Source organism: Chiloscyllium punctatum, chromosome 1 (genome assembly GCF_047496795.1).
Source record: "Chiloscyllium punctatum isolate Juve2018m chromosome 1, sChiPun1.3, whole genome shotgun sequence".
Taxonomy (NCBI): Eukaryota; Metazoa; Chordata; class Chondrichthyes; order Orectolobiformes; family Hemiscylliidae; genus Chiloscyllium; species Chiloscyllium punctatum.
In genome coordinates this window covers 64,155,513-64,176,580 of record NC_092739.1, presented here as the reverse complement: position 1 = coordinate 64,176,580, position 21,068 = coordinate 64,155,513, and the positions used below count along the sequence as shown (strand labels likewise).

At 41.2% G+C, this 21,068-nt stretch overlaps 1 protein-coding gene across 7 annotated transcripts in view; it reads left to right on the top strand.

Moving 5' to 3' along the window:
* arap2 (ArfGAP with RhoGAP domain, ankyrin repeat and PH domain 2) overlaps positions 1-21,068 on the top strand; it is a 320,143-nt gene that overhangs the window by 277,024 nt on the left and 22,051 nt on the right. For all 7 annotated transcript variants that reach the window (XM_072566652.1, XM_072566631.1, XM_072566592.1 and 4 more), the window contains 2 exons: positions 3,200-3,339; positions 12,240-12,322. In XM_072566652.1, coding sequence (XP_072422753.1) covers positions 3,200-3,339; positions 12,240-12,322 — 223 coding nt within the window. The remainder of the gene's footprint in view (positions 1-3,199; positions 3,340-12,239; positions 12,323-21,068) is intronic.

Below are 21,068 nucleotides of genomic sequence, written 5' to 3'. Positions count from 1 at the left end.
CTGGCCCCCGCCATCCCCTTTATTTGCAGCTCTCTTTACACCCACCATCAGTCCTGAAGTAGCTTTACACCCGAAACGCCAACTTCTGCACCGCCTGATGCTGCCTGGCTTGCTGTGTTCTTCCAGCCTCCTGCCTGTCTACTCTGGCCATTATTTAATGACTGTGGGAGTTAGCTGAACATTGGCTGCCACTTTTCCTGCATTGGAGCATGACAACACCTCAAGTACTTAACCAAGTTTAAGATGCTTTGAAACATCTGTTGGAGCAAAGCACTATATAAATGCAGTTTCTTCCAACTATTTAGCTTACAAAATCAAAGTTTCAGACTTTGGAACAATTCAAGTCTCCAAGGCAACACCAGATAGCCAGGATGTTTCTATTGACTGAAAATTACATAACAAATTTCATGTTGTTATGACAGTGATAGAATGTCTGGGCATGTGCTGAATGAAATCTAAAAGGCAAGGCATTCTAAATTTGACCAGCTGAAATAATGAGTGTATGCTGAATGTTTAGCTGACAGGTTTAGTTCTGGATCAAGGAATAGACATTTTGAGAAAGATAATGTAATTCATCATGCTTGTCAGCCGCACAAATGGTGATACTTTCTGTGTCAGCCCACCTGTTTGGTTCAGTGCATCTCGTTCTGTTCTTTTCAAACTGAGACAGCTTTGTATGACTCACCATCGAGGTGTCTTTATTAGAAAAGCCTTTTGTATTCCTGTTTGTGTTTGTTCTCAGAAGCATCTTCTCGCAGAAATAAATTCAACTGAAGCTGACAGAGTAAAGAAAATATCCAGCATCTTGCATTCAACTCTGTCCATTCTGAAGGGTCACTGGACACCAAACGATAACTCTGCTGTCTCTCCACAGTTGCTCCCAGGCCTGCTCAGTTTCTCCAGCATTTTCTGTTTTTGTTTCAGTTCATCAGTATCTGCAGTTCTTTGTTTTATTTGAGATTCTGAGTAACTGCATCCTCACCCAGGACATACACTTTAATAACGTTTGGAGTACTTTCTAAAATTTGAGTCATTTACAGAAAAAATATAGAGGCACTGGAGAGTATGCAAAAAAATATTTCCAGGGATAGAAATGTGTGCTTATGTATGTTTAAGAGAGAATACTACAGGTGCCTAGATATAAAGGGACATAGGTATAGTGCAAAAAAATGGAGTTGAGGTAAAAGGTCAGCCATGATCTATTTGAAAGGAGTACGAAATGGCCTATTCCTATATCCAATGTTCCTGTTTTATATCTATCAACAAAAAGGATATTTCATCTTGGGGGACAATCTACAATGAGAGGTCATAATTTTAAGATAAGGAGTAACAGATTTAAAATAGAGATGAGAATTTTTAGATTAAATTCCCTATGGTGTGGAAACACATCCTTCGACCCAACAAATCCACGCAGACCCTCCGAAGAGTAACCCGCCCAAACCCATTCCCCTACGTTTACGCCTGACTAATGCACCTAGCACGATGGACAATTCACCCGACCTGCACATCTTTGGAGTGTGGGAGGAAGCAGGAGCACATGAAGGAAACCCAGGCAGGCACGTGGAGAATGTGCAAACTCCACACAGTCGCCCGAGGCAGGAATCGAACCTAGGTCCCTGGCGCTGTAAGGCAGCAGCACTAACCACTGAGCCACCGTGCCACCCATAAAAAAAATGATTTTCTTATAGGTTCATGATTCTGTGGAATTTACTATCTCAGAATAGGGTGGATGCTAGGACATTGAGCAAATTTAAAGAGGAGATAGATTTTTAATGAGTAATGGGTCGAAAGGATATGGAGAGCAGGCAGGAAAGGGGATTGAGACGGAAATGAGATCATCCATGGTCGTATCAAATAGTGGAACAAGCTCCAGGGAATGAATTTCCACTCTTGCTCGTAATTCTTATATTACACAGAAGTATTCTCAGGCTTGGGTCTCTTATTTAAGGTAGGATGGGACAGAGAGAAAACTGAGGAATGATTTCCTCCAGATGCTTAAAATTTTGAAACTTTTCAGCCATGCATTTAAGATAGTTTACAAGTCATTCAATAGGGAAGGAAGGTCAGAAGAAATGTGCTTCCTAATAAACCAGTGAAAATGTGGACCTCGCTACCAGAAAAAGTGGTTGACATGAATAGTGCGCTCGTATGCCAGAAAAAGCTGGATAGGCAAGTGAGGGGAAAGGAATTAGAAGTTTATACTGAAAAGTATAGCTGAGGAAAAACAGCAGTAAGTTTGAGTTGAACACAAAATGCCAACATTGCCTGGTTAGACCAAATGTTTCAGTCCTGTATATTGAGGCTGTAAAAGTATATTCACACTTGATCCAACCAAGATACTTCTCCAATTTTATTTAAAAGAGCCACAGTGTGAATGTAACAGTGTATTATAGAATTTCTTAATTCCTAATATCCTTCTGCTGATAATAAAGTAATTTAATTGAGAATCATAGAAAATCCTAGAATCATGGATTTGTACAGCATAAATGGAGGTCATTTAACCCATCGTTTCTGTACTGGCTTTCAAAAAAGCCATTCTGTTAGTCTCCAGCCCTGTCTCCGTAGCTCTCTAACTTCTCCACTTTTAAATATATACCTAGCTGTCTTTTAAAATCGCCGATGGAATCCGTCTGTACCACTGTCTCAGGAAGTGGATTCCAAATCCTAACAACTCTCTGAGTAAAGAAGATTCTGTTATTCTCACTCCTAGCTAGCTTCTTGACAATCTTGAAACTCTGACCCTAAGATACTGACATACCAACAGTGGAGATAGGATATCCTTTTTAACCCTGTCAAAATTTAAGCCCTCACTAAGGTCATCTCTTAAACTTCTCCGCTTCAGGGAGAATAAGCCCAAAATCTCTAATCTGTAGCATACATTTTATGAATAATGTCCAAATATACTAAAACTTAAATAATGATGTTGAAAGTATGTTCTAATGTACACCCACTGTTTATTGTCCAATATCGTAAATATCACCAAAAGCCAAACCAAAATACCACAGCCAGTATCATTTCTGTGACATCTCTGTTTAAATATTTGACAGGGGGCAACGTTCTGAGACATTGCTTAGAATCTCTGCTCAAGATGGTAATATGTAAAATTACATGTAAATATAATGTATTTTCACACAATAAAACAGGTCAGCCAGTGTGGGATGGGAATGGAAAGTAACTGAAGTTATGTTTTATTTCACAGTGAAAAATATCAAAGACTCTGTGAAAACAGGCATTTTAAAATGGAGAGAAGAGCCATCCAGATTGTTATCTGGAAATAAATTTCAGGAACGTTACTTTGTCCTGCAGGATGAAAAGCTGTTCCTTTACAAGGATGCAAAGGTGTGTATGTACATTTTATACTGCTTATTTATGAGTTATTGCCAGAAAGTTTAGTGCACTCTGACACAGAGGTTTGGAACAAGTGGGAGGCAAAACTGGAAGTGAATTCAGAGTACAGATTCCCGTCCACCTATTTCTGAACTCTGAGCAAGAGGGCAGGACAGGCAGCCAATATGTTCCCAGGACTCTTGTTGGCAATTTGAATACTTTAGTGTTACTCTTCATTTACCAAACCTGAATGTTTCCTAGGTCTTGTTGCATTCCTGCACAGACTGCTTCAGTACCTGAGGAGTTACAAATGGGACAGTAAACTGCAATTATCAATGAACCTCCTCACCTTTAACCATGTGTTGGAGAAATGGTAAATGATCAATCAGCTGAAAATTGTCCAAAAGTACTGAGTTATTGGTAAATACAGGCAGACTGTAGTTCAAGCGAGTGATTTGCTCATCTTCTGGATTGGTGTAAGACGATTGATACTGTTCCTAACCTTCTGCTCCACCCACTTCTAATACTGCACAGCTGAGGCAGGATAAGATAGAATCAGCATCCCACCTGAAAATCTAATATGGTATGGTAAGCAATAGCATGATAAGTCAATCCGTCAGTGATTTGATTTTCCAGACTGCAAGATTTCAGTAAAATGTTGGATGTGGAATGTCTTGTGCCCCAGACATCCATTAACTACCAGCGGCGCTTTGAGCCCCAACCAATGGGGCAAAAAGTGAAGACTGGTCAATGTGCTAAAAAGTCTGGAACTAACTGGAATGACTGAATGTGGGTGTTAGCCAGTGAGGGCAAACGTCCAAATGGAAGCCTACTGTCTTCAACCACAGTAACGCCAGTGGCAGGTGACATCTCTGCCCCAACTCTCTCATTTTAAACTCCTACAGTCCCCTTAAATTGTCCTACCATTTTTGGATTTCCAAAGGTGAATAAAACTGAAACCAATTTTTGTAGGGGACTTGTAGGGCACAGATGTAATGGTGTTTTGTTAATCTTTAATTTTAAATAGCTTTATAAAGAACTGTTGACATTAAGCAAACATAACATGTAGAATATTGTTCAAGCAGGTGTTAGAGAAACATTGTCGATAATATTTTTTCAGTTGCTTTTAATTATTCAGGGTGAAAGATTAAAGTATAGTACAGTGCAGCATATAATAAGGACAAGTCATCACTGCATTAGGAAGTAGATTAAAATGAACTGTTTGGTAAGCTTTGGCTCTCATTTTCATTGACAGTAAATGGCAAGGCAGTTTCATCATCGTGCAAACAGAAGTGTTTTCTCTTCAGTATTTTTAAATTATAACCTAAGCTTCTGCAAATAGTATCTATACCTGAATGTTACCAAAATGGTCACACATTAATTTGGAAGTCTCAAAATTCTTTAGATACAGAATATAAGATTTGCAAACTAATTAAAATGTGAAGGAAGTTCTGATTCACATAACGGGGAAAGAATGAATTATGTTTAGATGAAACAAAAACAATTCATAGGAAAAGCATTTTTCTTGTTGTCTATTTAATCATATAACTAAGAATTACCAAGAAACTAAGGACTGAGAAGGGTACGTGTAGGAATGCTATTCCTGTAAAAATTGGAACCATCCAACAGGGTCCACTATCTCCTTTAGCACAGAACCTTGAGGACTTTAGTGGGCCACTGCATGGTGAACTTGTGGTCAAAGGTGTTTTTCTGCACAAACCTTTTCCATGAAGAACAAATAGTGCAGCACAGTCTCATTGACTGGAGCATTCTGTGGTACATAGCCAGACCCATCCTTCACAGCACTGGAGACAGATAGAACATCTACGTTTAGTAATCCCTGAGGGAGAATTTTACTCTTGCTGATGTGTAAAGGATAATGGCAAGAGTGCTGAGTTCAGTCGAGTGTGAATCCAAAATTTGATATGGAGTTAAATTGTCGCAATTAAGTCTACTTTCCTTAGATGCTAAGGTCACTTTCTTTCTTACTGTCATATGGTAAGAATATACATTATTTATATCTTGCTAATTTTGCACAAAAAAAAGCAAAGTGCTGTGGGTGCTGGAGAATTAAAGTTTGGAGTTCCAAAGACCACAAAACTTTAACTTGAACTCATTTCTCATAGCATCCAAAAGGATTTAATGATGCAGTGGTAGTGACCCTTACCTCTGGGCTAGAGGATCTGGGTTCAGATGTCACTTGTCCCATTGGTATGTCTGAAAAGATTAATTTCATTTAATCTGGAGACCCCAGTGACATTCCACACACTACACTTCATGGGTGCATCTGTGATATCAGTGCTGTTGTCTCCATGAGAGCCACCAATTCAACTTGTACCCCTTTGATCAGAAGGAGCAGGTTAGATAGGCAGGAGGCTGGAAGAGCACAACAAGCCAGGTGGCTTGGAGGTGGAGAAGTCAACGTTTCGGGTATAACCTTTCGGAGCAGACAGCAAGGACATGAGGATTCTCAACCATCCTTTGTTTCCCACAGGTTCAGGGTGCAACTGATTGTAGCCACATAGCAACGAGAGCACCCTATCATCAGCCAGCATATTTGTGCACAGGAAAGGATTCCACTCCATTAATGTTCCAACCATTTAAATCACAATAGCTCAATAAAGTAGGCCTTCACCAGATATCAGGGAGCTGCCACAACTTTAAGTCCTTGGACAGCTCACAGGTACCAACGGCTTTCAAAGGTCCTCAGCCCATACAAGGCTGTTTGCTGGGCAATAAAGTGTATTCATTCCCCTGCCTGGTTGATGACCACTCCAAGAAATCTTCAGGTTGCCATTGAGAAGCAATTGAATCCTGACCCCTCTTCAACCAGGCCTATTGTAAATTAGACCATTGGCCCTCTGAAGATAAGGTGCTGCCACCAGAATTGGTAAGGCAGTGCCATGCAGTATACCCTAGACAAGGTGTCCCACATCCCAGTAGTATGCTGTGCCCTCCACAACATCAGTCATAAAGGAAAAATGTCAAATATGAATGAGAACAGTCCTCAGGAGAAAGATAAAGGTGATGATCTTCAGGTGGGCAAGTTAACAATCGAAGAAAGGAAGACAGGGCATTAGTTTGCCACGCCAGAGAGATCCTGATAACCACCTACTTCCATTACGACCGAACTGGATTGAGATCTTCTCCCAGCCTGCTGTTATTTTGTTTGTACTTTGACTGTCTGCTTGATGTGATCCAGATTCCTCAAGGATTGAGTAGTTTTCTACTTAATTGATCCGTGCAATAAAATATTGACTTTTAATTTCAACTGTGGCTCTGATATCTTTGCACCTTGAAATTTTTCATTACATGTGGAAAACCTGTGCTGGAGCACCTTTCATGCCAAAACAACAGAGATGCAAACAGCAATAACCTCACGGTCCTAGATTTTTGTGCAAGAATAGCCCTTGTGCCAAAGATACGTGTCCCATCAGGGAGTGCAGTCCCTGGTGGAAATGAGACCCTCACCGTGCATGAAGTGCTTCAGTTTGCAGTGAGCCTTCATTCTAACTGTGCAACAATACCTGACTTCCTCTCTAATAATGCTTTCATTACAATGGGCTGTGAAGTATGTATGTTCTCTCCATTGCACTTCACAGTGTTGTAGTTTGACACCTTGATTGTCCATTGTCCATCTCACAGCCTTAAATATCGGAGCATGGTTTTGAGTACCCTTGGTTGGGACAGAACCTTTGCTTCCTGGAGCCTGTAGACACATGATCGATTCCACCATCAATTCCATAAGGTTCATGTGCAGAGTATAATATCGCAGGCCCATGCTCCCGCCCTTGATCCCAATCTGTGGGATTCATCTGTAGCACATTGGTCACAATCCCCAGCTTCTAGGTATGTGCTTCCCTGATAGATGACCTCCAGCCAACCAGTTTCAATTCCAGCCGGGTCCGATTCCCACCTCAGGTGACTTCTGTGTGGGGTTTGCACATTCTCTCCGTGTTTGCATGGGTTTCCTCCCACAGTCCAAAGATGAGCAGGTCAGGTGAATTGACTATGCTAAATTGCCCATGGTGTACAGGGATGTATAGGTTGGGTGCATTAGTCAGGGGTAAATGTAGAGTAATAGGGTAGGGGAATGGTTCTAGGTGGGATACTCTTCGGAGGGTTGGTGTGGAGATGTTGGGCCGAAGGGCTTGTTTCCACACTGTCGGGATTCTAACTATTCTAATTGTATTGATTGAGAGAGGAATTAAGTTGTGGCAATTGAAATGCAGCAAATCCTTTCACTGGTCAAAGAAGCTGCACCTCTGTCACCTTCACTAACTTTACCCAGGCCTATTGGGAAATAAGACTTTGACAGGTGTTAGAACAGTGTGAGGGAAGAGATAGAAGCCTGTATTGTGTTCAACAGTTGAGCATCTGTGTGCCCTGTCCCTCCCTCTATGCCTTGGTGTGTGCCTGCAGCTAGGATGGAGGGAACCTGCTAGTTGTAATCCCCATTGGCAGGCGTCCCCTAGGGTCCTGGTACTTAGAGGACACGGTCTCCTGCAAAGGTTCAGGCTCACACTCCTTGGACTGACCTGGTAGGCAATGGGGGAAGTATCTGTGGAGTGTCTTGAGAACGACACAAGTGTCCCATTTAAAAATACTTCTTAAAGGATTGTATTCCCTTAAATTTCAGCATGCTGTTGCAAATATAATTACAGGTCATTGTGTAATGTGATTGACGAACTAGGAACGGTGTTTCTACAGCGGGAACTTTTAAAACATGTTTTGGCTGTAATTCAGTTACAGTGCCAACACTTTGTGTTGTTTCTAAAGTGCAATAACTCTGTAACGGGGTTTCACAACAAGAATGCAGCTATTGCATTATAGAAAAAATGACTGTATAATATTGATAAATTGACTGAGTATTTAGATGTCATTACATTGCTAGGACAAGCAGACGCAAAGAAAATAAGACTCCAAAATCGCCACATCTATTACTTGTCAAAGTAAAGAATTATCAATTGGAAACATGAAGTCATATTTTGTTTATATCTTTATATCAGTCTTAGAAAAATTATAATTAACTAAAATCTGTCACTTCATGGCCTGACATATCCTTCACACTACTGCAAACTACCCCATTTCAATAAAGGGTGCAGGACATCATGACAAAAACAGCACCAGACATATGAAAAATGAGATGTCAATCTAGTGAAAATAAGCAACAGGTCTACTCACGTGGCAAGGAGCAGAAGCGGTGTGCAGAAATTCAACTCCTCACTCCCCAAAACCAACTATCTGCAAGGCACAATTCTGAAGCATGATGGAATACCCTCAATTGCCAACAGCAATAAAGCAGCTCAACACTATCCAGGGCAAAGCAGCCCACTTTATTGGCTCTGTATCCACTACTTATAACATTCACAATCTCTACCAACAATGCATTGTCAGCAGTGGGTACCATCTACAAGATTGCACTGTAGTAACCCACCAAGGATTCTTAACAGCACCTTCTAAACTAGAAGATCAATTGCAGAAGATAAATCGGTACACTACTACTTGCAAGTTCCCATCTAAACTACACACCACCCTGAGTTGAATCGGTATCACCATTCCTTTAATGTCATTGGGTCAATATCCTGGAATGCCCTCCTTAATGGCACTGTGAGTCTCCCTATATAGTATGACCAACAACAATTCAAGATAGTGCACTTCAAATGAAATTAGGGATGGATAATAAATTCTGGCCTAGCCAGAATCTTATCCAGTGATTTTATTTGTTTCTAAATTTGAATGCAGTTCTTCTGGTTTTGCAATTCAGTTTTGAACAGAAATGGACCATTGAATCCAATGGTTCTTTGTTCCACATAATTGTCCTCCCATCTCTAATCTCTAACTAAACTTAAAAGTTTATACGTTTTTCTTAACTGCTTGAAATTGAAAGAGCTTTCTGTGGAACATTAACACATACACAACAGAAAGGTGGGGAGTTAAAGTCACCTAATCCAGACTGTTCTTTTGAAAACACTACAGAGTAAGGGAGATGTTGGCATGGTATGCTTAGGTTACACCATATTAAATGGGTCAGTACATACATACAGTCATATAATCCCTACAGTGTGGAAGCAGGCCCTTCGAATCCATACCAATCCTCAGAAGAGCATTCTACCCAGACGCATCCCACATCCCAGCCCTCTAACCATGCATTTCTACTTACCCTGCAAACTATGGGCAATTTAACATGGCCAGTCCACCTAACCTGCACATCCTTGGACTGTGGGAGGAAACTGGAGCAGAATGTGCAAACTTCACGTGCCTAAGGTAGAATCGAACCCAGGTCCTTGGTGTGTGAGGCAGCAGTCCTAACCACTGAGCCACCATGCCACTCGACTGTGAAGTGGGAATTGTGTATAAGAAGTGATTAGACAGAAGAGAATTTGTTGAAAGATACTAGTGTCGAGAAGGTTAAAAAATATCAAACAGGGGCAATTGTAACCATCGTCATTTAGAAACATATGTGTGGAAGGTAGCAGGAGATGTCTTTTGTGACCACTAGTTCATCATCTGCCCATGTAGGTAAGGAAGATGATAGATAAACTAAAAGATTGATGATTGACAATACTTACTTTTTCTTTAACAAAAAAAACCAAAAGAACTGCAGATGCTGCAAATCAGAAGGAAAATTAGAAATTGCTGGAAAATCTCAGCAGGTCTGGCAGTATCTGTGGAGAGAAATCAGAATTAACATTTCAGGTCCAGTGATCCTTCTTCTGAAGAAGGAAGTCTAGCTGCTGTCGTAAAGAGTGTTGGTCAGTTAATATTTGAAGCACTGTGTAGAGTTTTGGTCTCCTTATTTAAGAAAGGATAAAATATGTTAGACGTAGTCCAGAAAAAGTTCATTCAACAGATGCCTGGGGTATCGGTGGAATTTATCTACTTGCGAAAAGTTAGTATAGTGAGTAGAACCAGGACCACGTGGATCTCATTGGTGGGCATCCTTGATTGCAGCTGGTTAACCAGGGCTAATCAGGGAGCCCTGGCTCACAGTTATAAATAGGAGATTCAGAAGGTCTCTTCAGTCTCGGCACTGGCTCTAAGCTGGCTGGTCAGGGCCCATACGCTGTACACATGTAAATAAAAGGTGACTTGATGGTGAGATACTGGTGGAGAAAGTGAGGACTGCAGATGCTGGAGATCAGAGCAGAAAATGTGTTGCTGGAAAAGCGCAGCAGGTCAGGCAGCATCCAAGGAGCAGGAGAATCGACGTTTCGGGCATCAGCCCTTCTTCAGGAATAACGAAGGGCTCATGCCCGAAACATCGATTCTCCTGCTCCTTGGATGCTGCCTGACCTGCTGCGCTTTTCCAGCAACACATTTTCAGATGAGATACTGGTCTCTATCCAGTTATTTTGGTTGGACAAGTTGGGTCCAAACCCATGGAGTTTAGAAGAATGAGAGGTGATCATATAGAGTCAAAAGATCCTGAGACGATTTGGCAGAATGGATTTTAAAAGAATGTTTTACTTTATGGGAGAGACTGAAGCTGCAGATAAACTTGGAAAGTAGAGAATCTCCCATTTAAAACTGAGATGAGAAGATACTTTTTCTTGTGAGGATTGTTAATCTGTGGAATTCTCTTTGCCAGGAGGCAGGATAGTTGAATGTTTTTCACACTCAATGGGATAGATTCTTTTATCTCTGAGAAGTTAAAGGGTATAGTAGGTAGACAAGTAGGTAAAGACCACAATCCGATCACTTACTTGATTGGTCAGAGTATTGAGTACAGAGTTGGGAGGTCATGTTGCGGCTGTACAGGACATTGGTTCAGCCACCTTTGAAATATCACGTGCAATTTTGGTCTCTTTCTTTTCAGAAGGATGTTGTGAAATGTGAAAGGGTTTAGAAAAGATTTACAAGGATATTGCCAGGGTTGGAGGATTTGAGCTACAGGAAGAGGTTGAATAGGCTGGGGCTGTTTTCTCTGGAGTGTTGGAGGCTGAGGGGTGACCTTATAAAGGTTTATAAAATCATGAGGGGCATGGATAGGATAAATAGACAAAGTCTTTTCCCTGGCGTCGGGGAATCCAGAACTTGAGGGCATAGGTTTAGGGTGAGAGCGGAAAGATATAAAAGAGACCTAAGGGGCAACCTTTTCATGCAGAGGTTGGTGCTTGTGTGGAATGGGCTGCCAGAGGAAGTGGTGGAGGCTGGTACAATTGCAACATTTAAAAGGTATCTGGATAGGTATATGAATAGGAAGGGTTTGGAGGGATATGTGTCGAGTGCTGACAGGTGAGACTATTTTGGGTTGGGATATTTGGTCAGCATGAACGAGTTGGACTGAAGAGTCGGTTTCCATGCTGTAAACTCTATGACTCTATGACTTAGGATCTTAACAAAAAGCCCAAAGGGTCAAATGGCCTGCTCTTTCTAATTGGTATGTTTGGGTGCTCCACATATTATTTCTCACTGACAGAAAAAAAAGTGACATAATGTGGAAGTAACTTTTAAATGTTCCAAATTGTATGTCACGAAAAGAGATATCAGCTCCTCTGGCATTGTTCATGAAGCCATCATTGCTTTGCATTTGAACAATGTGCCACAAATGAATTAAACGTCCTCCTATCATGGTGTAAACTATGTTTCTAGTTTGTATGTGTTCAAAATAAAGCGAGTGCAATCTGACCAGTTAAGCTGTAAACTATGGTTCAGTAACTTCCGATTATACAGAACTATTATTATTGCAAATAAAGGTGCAGGCTTTTCTGGTAATCAGTCTGAGTGAGCAGCATGTTAGCTGTTTTGCAAATTCCTGACTCAGTTTTAAATCATTGACAATTGAAGTTGGAGTGAAGAATGAGAGTAGTGTTATTCTTTTGGGAATGCAAGCCTTAATGATCTAATAAACGTGTATTGACAAAAGTCTTTTCAATTTTCTTACTAATTATAATGTGTAACTTTTTCAGAGCAATAAAACTGAAAGGGAAGTAGTCGTCAAGTCCTTAAAACTGTACCTTGGACTGAAAAAGAAACTGAAGCCTCCGACTAGGTAATGATACTTTCTAATTGAGGACAGAAGACAAGTTCAGACATGAAGCAATGTTTTATTTATGTAAACTAATTTAGCAGACACATTTACACAAAATGCAAATTATCCTATTTGCATTTGCAATATGAAATGTACAAAAACACAAGGCATTGTGATTAAACATCATAATTCCTGTTCATTGTGCAATCTCTTGGAGGAAGCAAAATAAATTACAAACTCAGAGACCAATTCAATGTCCAAACTCTTAGAAATCCTTCTCTGCCCTCTTTAGATGATCAAAATGAGTTTGGGAAATTACCAAGTCCATGAGGTATTTACTCAGGAACTTTATCTATTTTCCTCAAGTTTATGCTTTATGTTGAATGCAGCCTGCCCAGCCTTTGTTTTAATCATCGGCAACAAATCTGCACTTGCCTGTCAAGCCAACAATGTATTCTAAATATTGATAACTTGCTGCGAAAAGCAAAGTCTCATGATATAAAAGTTAATTCAATGTTTATGTTGGCCATGAATGAACTGATTTTTTCCTATCCTATGTAGTTAAAAGGCTGTTCTTGGAAATATTCAGGATCTTCCTAAGTGTATTACAACCAATAAAGAATATTTATGTATTGCATTTTTGAAGGAAACAATAGTTGATTTACCTACTGCAAAGCCCACAAACTACAATCTAATGACTGGATAATTTACTTTAGCAATGAAATATGACCAGGACATTGGGAAGACCACTTCTGTTCTTTTAACTATTACCATGGGATTTCTAAAATCTATGAGACCAGACAGGCTTTGGTAATCCAAAGGACATTAGTCCTTTCATTAAGTTTAATAGTGTATGAAATCACCTCACAATATATGCTATCCAAGAGAAAATAAGCTCAACTGACCTACCAAAGCCCAGTTTATCCCTTCAGCTATTTGCCGTTAGGAAGGGACTGATTTTATCCAATCCACTTGTACATGCAGAATTTGCAGTAGCAACCAACATTAGATGTGTTTTTGCAATTGGGCAGCATTTTGCTTGATAATCCTGACTGTGCAAAGAAATATACTGATAACCAAATCAAAATTGTCAGTCAGTCACCCAGTATACTGGAAGCAGCACATTAATACACAGATCCTGTTCTTTGCAGACAGAAAGAATATGTAACATGCATTGAGCCTAATAAGTGACAACTATTTGCAGGTTCATTTCTCAGGGCAATGCCTTGACTATTTAGAGCCAACCTGCCTGCTTTAAAATGTAAGCAAAGCCTGGCAGTTAACTGTCAATCAACATTAACCAGTGTATCTCCATGGCATTGCCTCTACCAATCAGATTCTACTTGCCAACCAGATTACATTTTCGTCTCATTCAGTATAAAAGATGGTTTTCCTCTTAGCTTGGTATTCTTGTCAAATGTCCTGAGACATTTCAGATGTGTGTCTTCTTTCCAACAATACCCCAAGTAGGATATGCATTAATAAGCTAATCTATCAGAAACTGAACTTATCACAATGGCATATAAAGTCAACACTGACTAGAAAATTGGGGAGAATAGCATAATAGCCAAAGCCATAGAATTAAGGGGTACATCTCTAGCAATGTCGAGAGTGTGGTGCTGGAAAAGCACAGCAGGTCAGGTAGCATCCGAGAAGCAGGAGAATCGACATGTTCAGGCATAAGCCCTTCATCGGGATTCCTGATGAAGGGCTTATGCCTGAAACATCAATTTTCCTGCTCCTTGGATGCTGCCTGACCGGCTGTGCTTTTCCAGCACCACACTATTGACTCTGATCTCCAGCATCTGTAGTCCTCACTTTCTCCTACATCTCTAGCAATGGTCCATATTCTTGAAGCATGAAATCCAAAAAGTGTTGTGAAATAAGTATGAAAATTTGTTGGAATCATATTTTTCATTTTGATATGGATTGGTTTTGACAGTACATTGATACAAAAGCAGCAATATTGGAGTCAGATTGACATTTTAGAATTTTATTCATTATGTCAGCATTGCTGGCTGACCAGCACTTCTTGCCTGTCCCAAGTTGCCCTTGAGATGCTGGTGGTGAGCTGCCTTCTTGAGCTCCTGCAGTCCATGTGCTGCAGTTGACCATAGGGAGGCCTTAGAGAGGAAATCGCAGGATTTGGACCCAATGACAGTGAAGGAACAGTGATATACTTCCAAGTCAGATGGTGAGTGTCATAGAGGGGAACATGGAGGTGGTGGTGTTCCCATATAGCTTTTGCCTGCTGCCCTTATACTTCTATATAGAGCTGGCCTCAGGTTTGGAAGGTGCCAATTCATGATCTTTGATGAATTTCTGCACTGCATCTTGGAGATAATACACACTATTGTTACGGAGTGCCAGCAGTGGAGGGAGTGGATGCTTGCAGATATGGTGCCAATCAAGCAGGCTGCTTTGTCCTAGATGGCGTCGAGCTTTTTGAGTGTTGATGGGGCTACATTCATCCAGGCAAGTGGGGAGTATTCCACCATACCCATGACTTATGCCTTGTGGATGGTGGTCAGGCTTTGGGGTGCGAGGAGTATTCCTAGCATCTAACCTGCTCTTGTAGCTACTGTATTTATATGGAAAATTCAGTTGAATTTCTGGTCAGTGGTAACTCCAAGGATGTTGATAGTGGGAGATTATGTGATGGTAAGACCATTGAATGTCAAGGGGTGGCATCGTCTCTTATTGGAAATGGTCATTGCCTGGTATTTTTGTGGTATAAATGTTACTTACTATTTGCCAACCCAAGCCTGGATATTGTCCAGGTCTTGTTGCATTTGAACATGGACTGATTCAGTATCTGACAATCACAAATACACAATGCTGAACATTGACTGCTGATTACTGCACAATCTGAAAACATTTAAGCCAAGAGGCTTAAGACCATTCCTGTTGGGCATTTAACTTCAACTTTGACAATAGGTGCAGGAGTAGGCCATTCGGCCCTTCAAGCCAGCATCACCATTCATTATGGTCATGGCTGATCATCCACAATCAGTATCCTGTTCCTGCCTTATCCCGATAACCCTTGATTCCACTATCTTTAAGAGCTCTATCCATCTCTTTCTTGAAAGTGTCCAGAAACTTGGCCTCCACTGCCTTCTGGAACTTTGCAATACTATGGTAAGATAACTCCAGCTGGATACAAAGTGATAGTTAAATCTTGACTTCTCCTGAGAATTTTACAAACTCACTTCCAAATCATTGTGCTGAAAATAAAATTGTCACTTGTGTTCTCCTAATGTTAATGAGCTGGGAAACAGTTGGCCATGTAATAAAACTCTGCAATGTTTGAGGCATAAAGAGAACTCTAAGAGAGCATTTAACTGTCATTAACTTTACAAGTTAAACAGCTCCAACAAAAATTCAGCTGTTTTAAAGTGCAATCATATTCCACATCTTGCAGCATTAAGAAATTATGTTACCAATACAAAACAAACAATACAGTTGAAGCCAGACTCAATCAGAGGCTCTGCATCAAAGAGATTCCACACTTGCTGAAGGATAATTGCAACTAGTACAAAGTCAACCTTTTAAACCTAAAAGTTTATAATCATTTCAGTAATTCATTGACTCATCATGAGTAGAACTTGTATCTAATCTCTGTTTGGTGATTGATTGCTGAGGACAGCAGAACTTGACACTCAAAATCATACCAATGCAAAACTGGGAAATGTAATTTCTCATTAAAGTAATAACAATCAATATACAAGTTCATTCGGTTTAGCCTGTCCCATCCAATTGTGAAGATCAATCGATTGTGTTGCTGGTTGCATAAGTTCAGATGTTTTATCCAAAAATACTAAGGTACTATTCTTTACTAATAATGTTGGAATATTTCTATTTATTCTCTATGATCCAATATTTTTCTTATCTTCTCATATTCGAAGCCCAATTAGTTTTCCCTTATTAAAAAGAACTTTACTTCTTTTATCTGGTATTAGATTAACTCTTCTTAAAGTAATGAGTTCCTAGCCTTTGCTCTGCATGTCTTGGTGCTACCTTTTACTTAGTCAATATCCTGTTTGTAATATTTGAACATTTGCTGCAATTACCAATTAAGCTTTGAGCCAGATAGAGCTAGACATTTGTCTTCCTCACATCCTCCTTTAACAACCTATTTATCACTTTTGCCATTTAGGTTGATGAGAGTAAAAAACGTGCACTTGCTTTCAAGGACATCACTTTAACTCTTATGTTGCCAGAATGCAAAATATTTGTACCAAGCTTCTCCAGTTGTAAATTAATACTCACTGTGTACTATGGCAGTTAGGTAGATTTGGGATAGTGGTGAACACATAACCATTTGTTATCATCCCTGACTCTGAAACTGATAAATTCTTAAATTCCTCAACCTTATTCCGATCCTTATTGCTCAGAATGGTAGCACTTCAATGAGTCCGGCCCACGTACAATAAATATGCTTCCATAGTCTAATACTGCACATTCTGATCCTATCGCCAACACATCAATCACCTGTCTGAAATTTCTTGTAACTTATACAATGCTCTCTTTTTGATCCGTAGCTCGATGACCTTCCATTTCATTTTAGTTTCAAATACTCTTAATGCCTTTGAGTCAGAAATAGTATCCTTGTACTTTGAATCATACCTAAAACTTGTATTGATTACACCGTGGACATTATGGAATTCATTATTTACTGTAAGTTCCAAATTCCCTTTGTTTCTCAATCTTTTCCAAGCCTTTCTGGAATTCATTTCTCTTGGTTAATTCCTTATCATGTTGTTGCCTGTAACTTGATTTTGAAACGGTCTTGCCAGTCTGTGAACCTAGTGTCCTTCAGTTTTTATTCTATCAAGATTGCCCCATTTGCAGCACAAATGCTGCTGGAAAGGAATGCTTTGCGTGAATGTTTTTTTTCAGTGCTACTGAGGTTTATTCTAGCAAGGCATACTTATCTGTAAATCTAACTCTTATTAATAGTTCTGCATAAAGTGAATATAGGCAAAAGTGAATACTGCAGATGCTGGAAACCAGAGTCTCGATTAGAGTGGTGCTGGAAAAGCACAGCAGGTCAGGCAGCATCCATGAAGCAGGAAAGTTGACATTTTGGGCAAAACCCTACATCAGGAATGGAGGCAGGGAGCCTCCAGGGTGGAGAGATAAGGAGGGAAGGAGGGGGAGGGAGAGGTGGGGCCGGGAAGAAGGTAGAAAGGAATACAATAGGTGAGTGGAGGTGGGGATGGAGGTGATAGGTCAGAGGGGAGGGTGGAGCGGATAGATGGGAAGGGAGATTGGCAGGTAGGACAGGTCATGAGGACAGTGCTGAGCTGGCAGGTTGGAACTGGGGTAAGGTGGGGGGAGGGAAAATGAGGAAACTGGTGAAGTCCACATTGATGCCCTAGGGTTGAAGTGTTCTGAGGCAGAAGATGAGGCGTTCTTCCTCCAGGCATCGGGTGGTGAGGGAGCGGCAGTTGAGGAGGCCCAGGACCACCATGTCCTCGACAGAGTGGGAGGGAGAGTTGAAATGTTGGGACACGGGGCGGTTTGGTTGATTGGTGCTGGTGTCCCGGAGATGTTCCCTAAAGGGCTGTGCTAGGAGGCGTCCAGTCTCCCCAGTGTAGAGGAGACCGCATCGGGAGCAGCAATAAATGACATTGGTGGATGTGCAGGTGAAACTTTGATGAATGTGGAATTTGTTGGGATTGGAGCAGAGGGAGTGGAGAGGTGCGGTGTGAGGGTTGGAGGTTGGAGTGGGTGAGGAGGGGTAGACAGTTTGAGGTGGTTAATGTTGTTGGGATTGGAGCAAAGGCAGATGAAAGTTATTAATTTGTCCAACCCTTCATCGAGGTACAAACTATCACTCTCCAATTCCGAGTATAATGTTGCTTCTTATTCTGATTTGTGTGGTAGCAAAAGAGTCAGAGGAGTAACACTGATACACATAACTGCTTCATTCTTCCATAGGCCACAAGATTCGCATTCAGAAAAGGTAACCGTACCCCAATACATTCAGTCATCTCGCAGAAGTTTTCTTTAAATTACTCGAAGGACAGACACATGAGAAATCTGTAAATTCTGCCATCCTCCTGACTTGGAACAATGTTACTCGTCCCTGACAGTTACTGGGTCAAGATCCTGGACTTCCCTTCCCAACAGCATTGTGATGTCTTTACCTCCCAAGGACAACAGTGATTCAAGAAGATAGCTCATCACCGCCTTCTCAAGAGCAATTAGGGAAGGACAATAAATGCTGGCTCAGACAGAGACCCCACCTGAATTTTTTTTTTGAAAAGCTTGGTTTTCAATCTCTAAATTACAAACAGCTCATCGTCCCCTGCATCCGCAGATAGACGCTAGAGGTTATTGGTTGGTTACATGGAGTCCAGATATATTTGTTCCTAGTCAGAATTTACTTTCAACTCATAAATAACAAACTGTGAAGCACTTGTTGCCATCCAGGTCTCACCCAATTATACCTCAATTAGAGTCATAGAGATGTACAGCATGGAAACAGACCCTTCGATCCAACCAGTCCATGCCGACCAGATATCCCGACCCAATCTAGTCCCACCTGCCAGCACCCGGCCCATATCCCTCCAAACCCTTCCTATTCATATACCCATCCAAATGCCTCTTACATGTTGCAATTGTACCAGCCTCCACCACTTCCTCTGGCAGCTCATCCCATACACGTACCACCCTCTGCGTGCAAAAGCTGCCCCTTAGGTCTCTTTTATATATTTCCCCTCTCACCCTAAACCTATGCCCTCTAGATCTGGACTCCCCGACCCCAGGGAAAAGACTTTGTCTATTTATCCTATCCATACCCCTTATAATTTTGTAAACCTCTATAAAGTCACCCCTCAGCCTCCGATGCTTCAAGGAAAACAGCCCCAGCCTGTTTAGCCTCTCCCTGTAGCTCCAATCCTCCAACCCTGGCAACATCCTTGTAAATCTTTTCTGAACCCTTTCAAGTTTCACAACATCTTTCCGATAGGAAGGAGACCAGGATTGCACGCGATATTCCAACAGTGGCCTAACCAATGTCCTGTACAGCCGCGATATAACCTCCCAACTCCTGTACTCAATACTCTGACCAATAAAGGAAAGCATACCAAACGCCTTCTTCACTATCCTATCTACCTGCACTCCAAGATCTCTTTGTTCAGCAACACTCCCTAGGATCTTATCATTAAATGTATAAGTCCTGCTAAGATTTGCTTTCCCAAACGCAGCACCTCGCATTTATCTGATTATAACTCCATCTGCCACTTCTCAGCTCATTGGCCCATCTGGTCCAGATCCTGTTGTAATCTGAGGTAACCCTCTTTGCTGTCCGCTACACCTCCAATTTTGGTGTCATCTGCAAACTTACTAACTGTACCTCTTATGCTCGCATCCAAATTATTTATGTAAATGACAAAAAGGAGAGGGCCCAGCACCAATCCTTGTGACACTCCACTGGCCACAGGCCTCCAGTCTGAAAAACAACCCTCCAGCACCACCTTTGTCTTCTACCTTTGAGCCAGTTCTGTATCCAAATGGCAAGTTCTCCCTGTATTCCATGAGATCTAACCTTGCTAATCAGTCTCCCATGGAGAACCTTGTCGAACGCCTTACTGAAGTCCATATAGATTATATCTACTGCTCTGCCCTCATCAATCTTCTTTGTTACTTCTTCAAAAAACTCAGTCAAGTTTGTGAGACATGATTTCCCATGCCAAAGCCATGTTGACTATCCCTAATCAGGCCTTGCCTTTCCAATTACATGTACATCCTGTCCCTCAGGATTCCGTCCAACAACTTGCCCACCACCGAGGTCAGGCTCACCGGTCTATAGTTCCCTGGCTTGTCTTTACCGCCCTTCTTAAACAGTGGCACCACGTTTGCCAACGTCCAGTCTTCCGGCACCTCACCTGTGACTATCGATGATACAACTATCTCAGCAAGAGGCCCAGCAATCACTTCTATAGCTTCCCAGAGAGTTCTTGGGTACACCTGATCAGGTCCTGGGATTTATCCACTTTTAACCGTTTCAAGACATCCAGCACTTCCTCCTCTGTAATCTGGACATTTTGCAAGATGTCACCATCTATTTCCCTACAGTCTATATCTTTCATATCCTTTTCTACAGTAAATACTAATGCAAAATATTCATTTAGTATCTCCCGCATTTTCTGTGGCTCCACACAAAGGCTGTTTTGCTGATCTTTGAGGGGCCCTATTTTCTCCCCAGTTAGCCTTTTGTCCTTACTGTTTGGATTCTCCTTCAGTCTATTTGCCAAAGCCATCTTATGTCCACATTTTGCCCTCCAAATTTACCTCTTAAGTATACTCCTACTTCCTTTATACTCTTTTAAGGATTCACTCGATCTATCCTGTCTATACCTGACGTATACTTCCTTCTTTTTCTTAACCAAACCCTCAATTTCTTAAGTCATCCAGCATTCCCCATACCTACCAGCCTTCCCTTTCACCCTGACAGGAATATACTTTCTCTGGATTCTTGTTATCTCATTTCTGAAGGCTTCCCATTTTCCAGCTGACCCTTTAACTACGAACATCTGCCTCTAATCAGCTTTCGAAAGTTCTTGCCTAACACTGTCAAAATTGGCCTTTCTCCAATTTAGAACTTCAACTTTTAGATCTGGTCTATTCTTTTCCATCACTACTTTAAAACAAATAGAATTATGATCGCTGGCCCCAAAGTGCTCCCCCGCTGACACCTCAGTCACCTGCCCTGCCTTATTTCCCAAGAGTAGGTCAAGTTTTGCACCTTCTTTAGTAG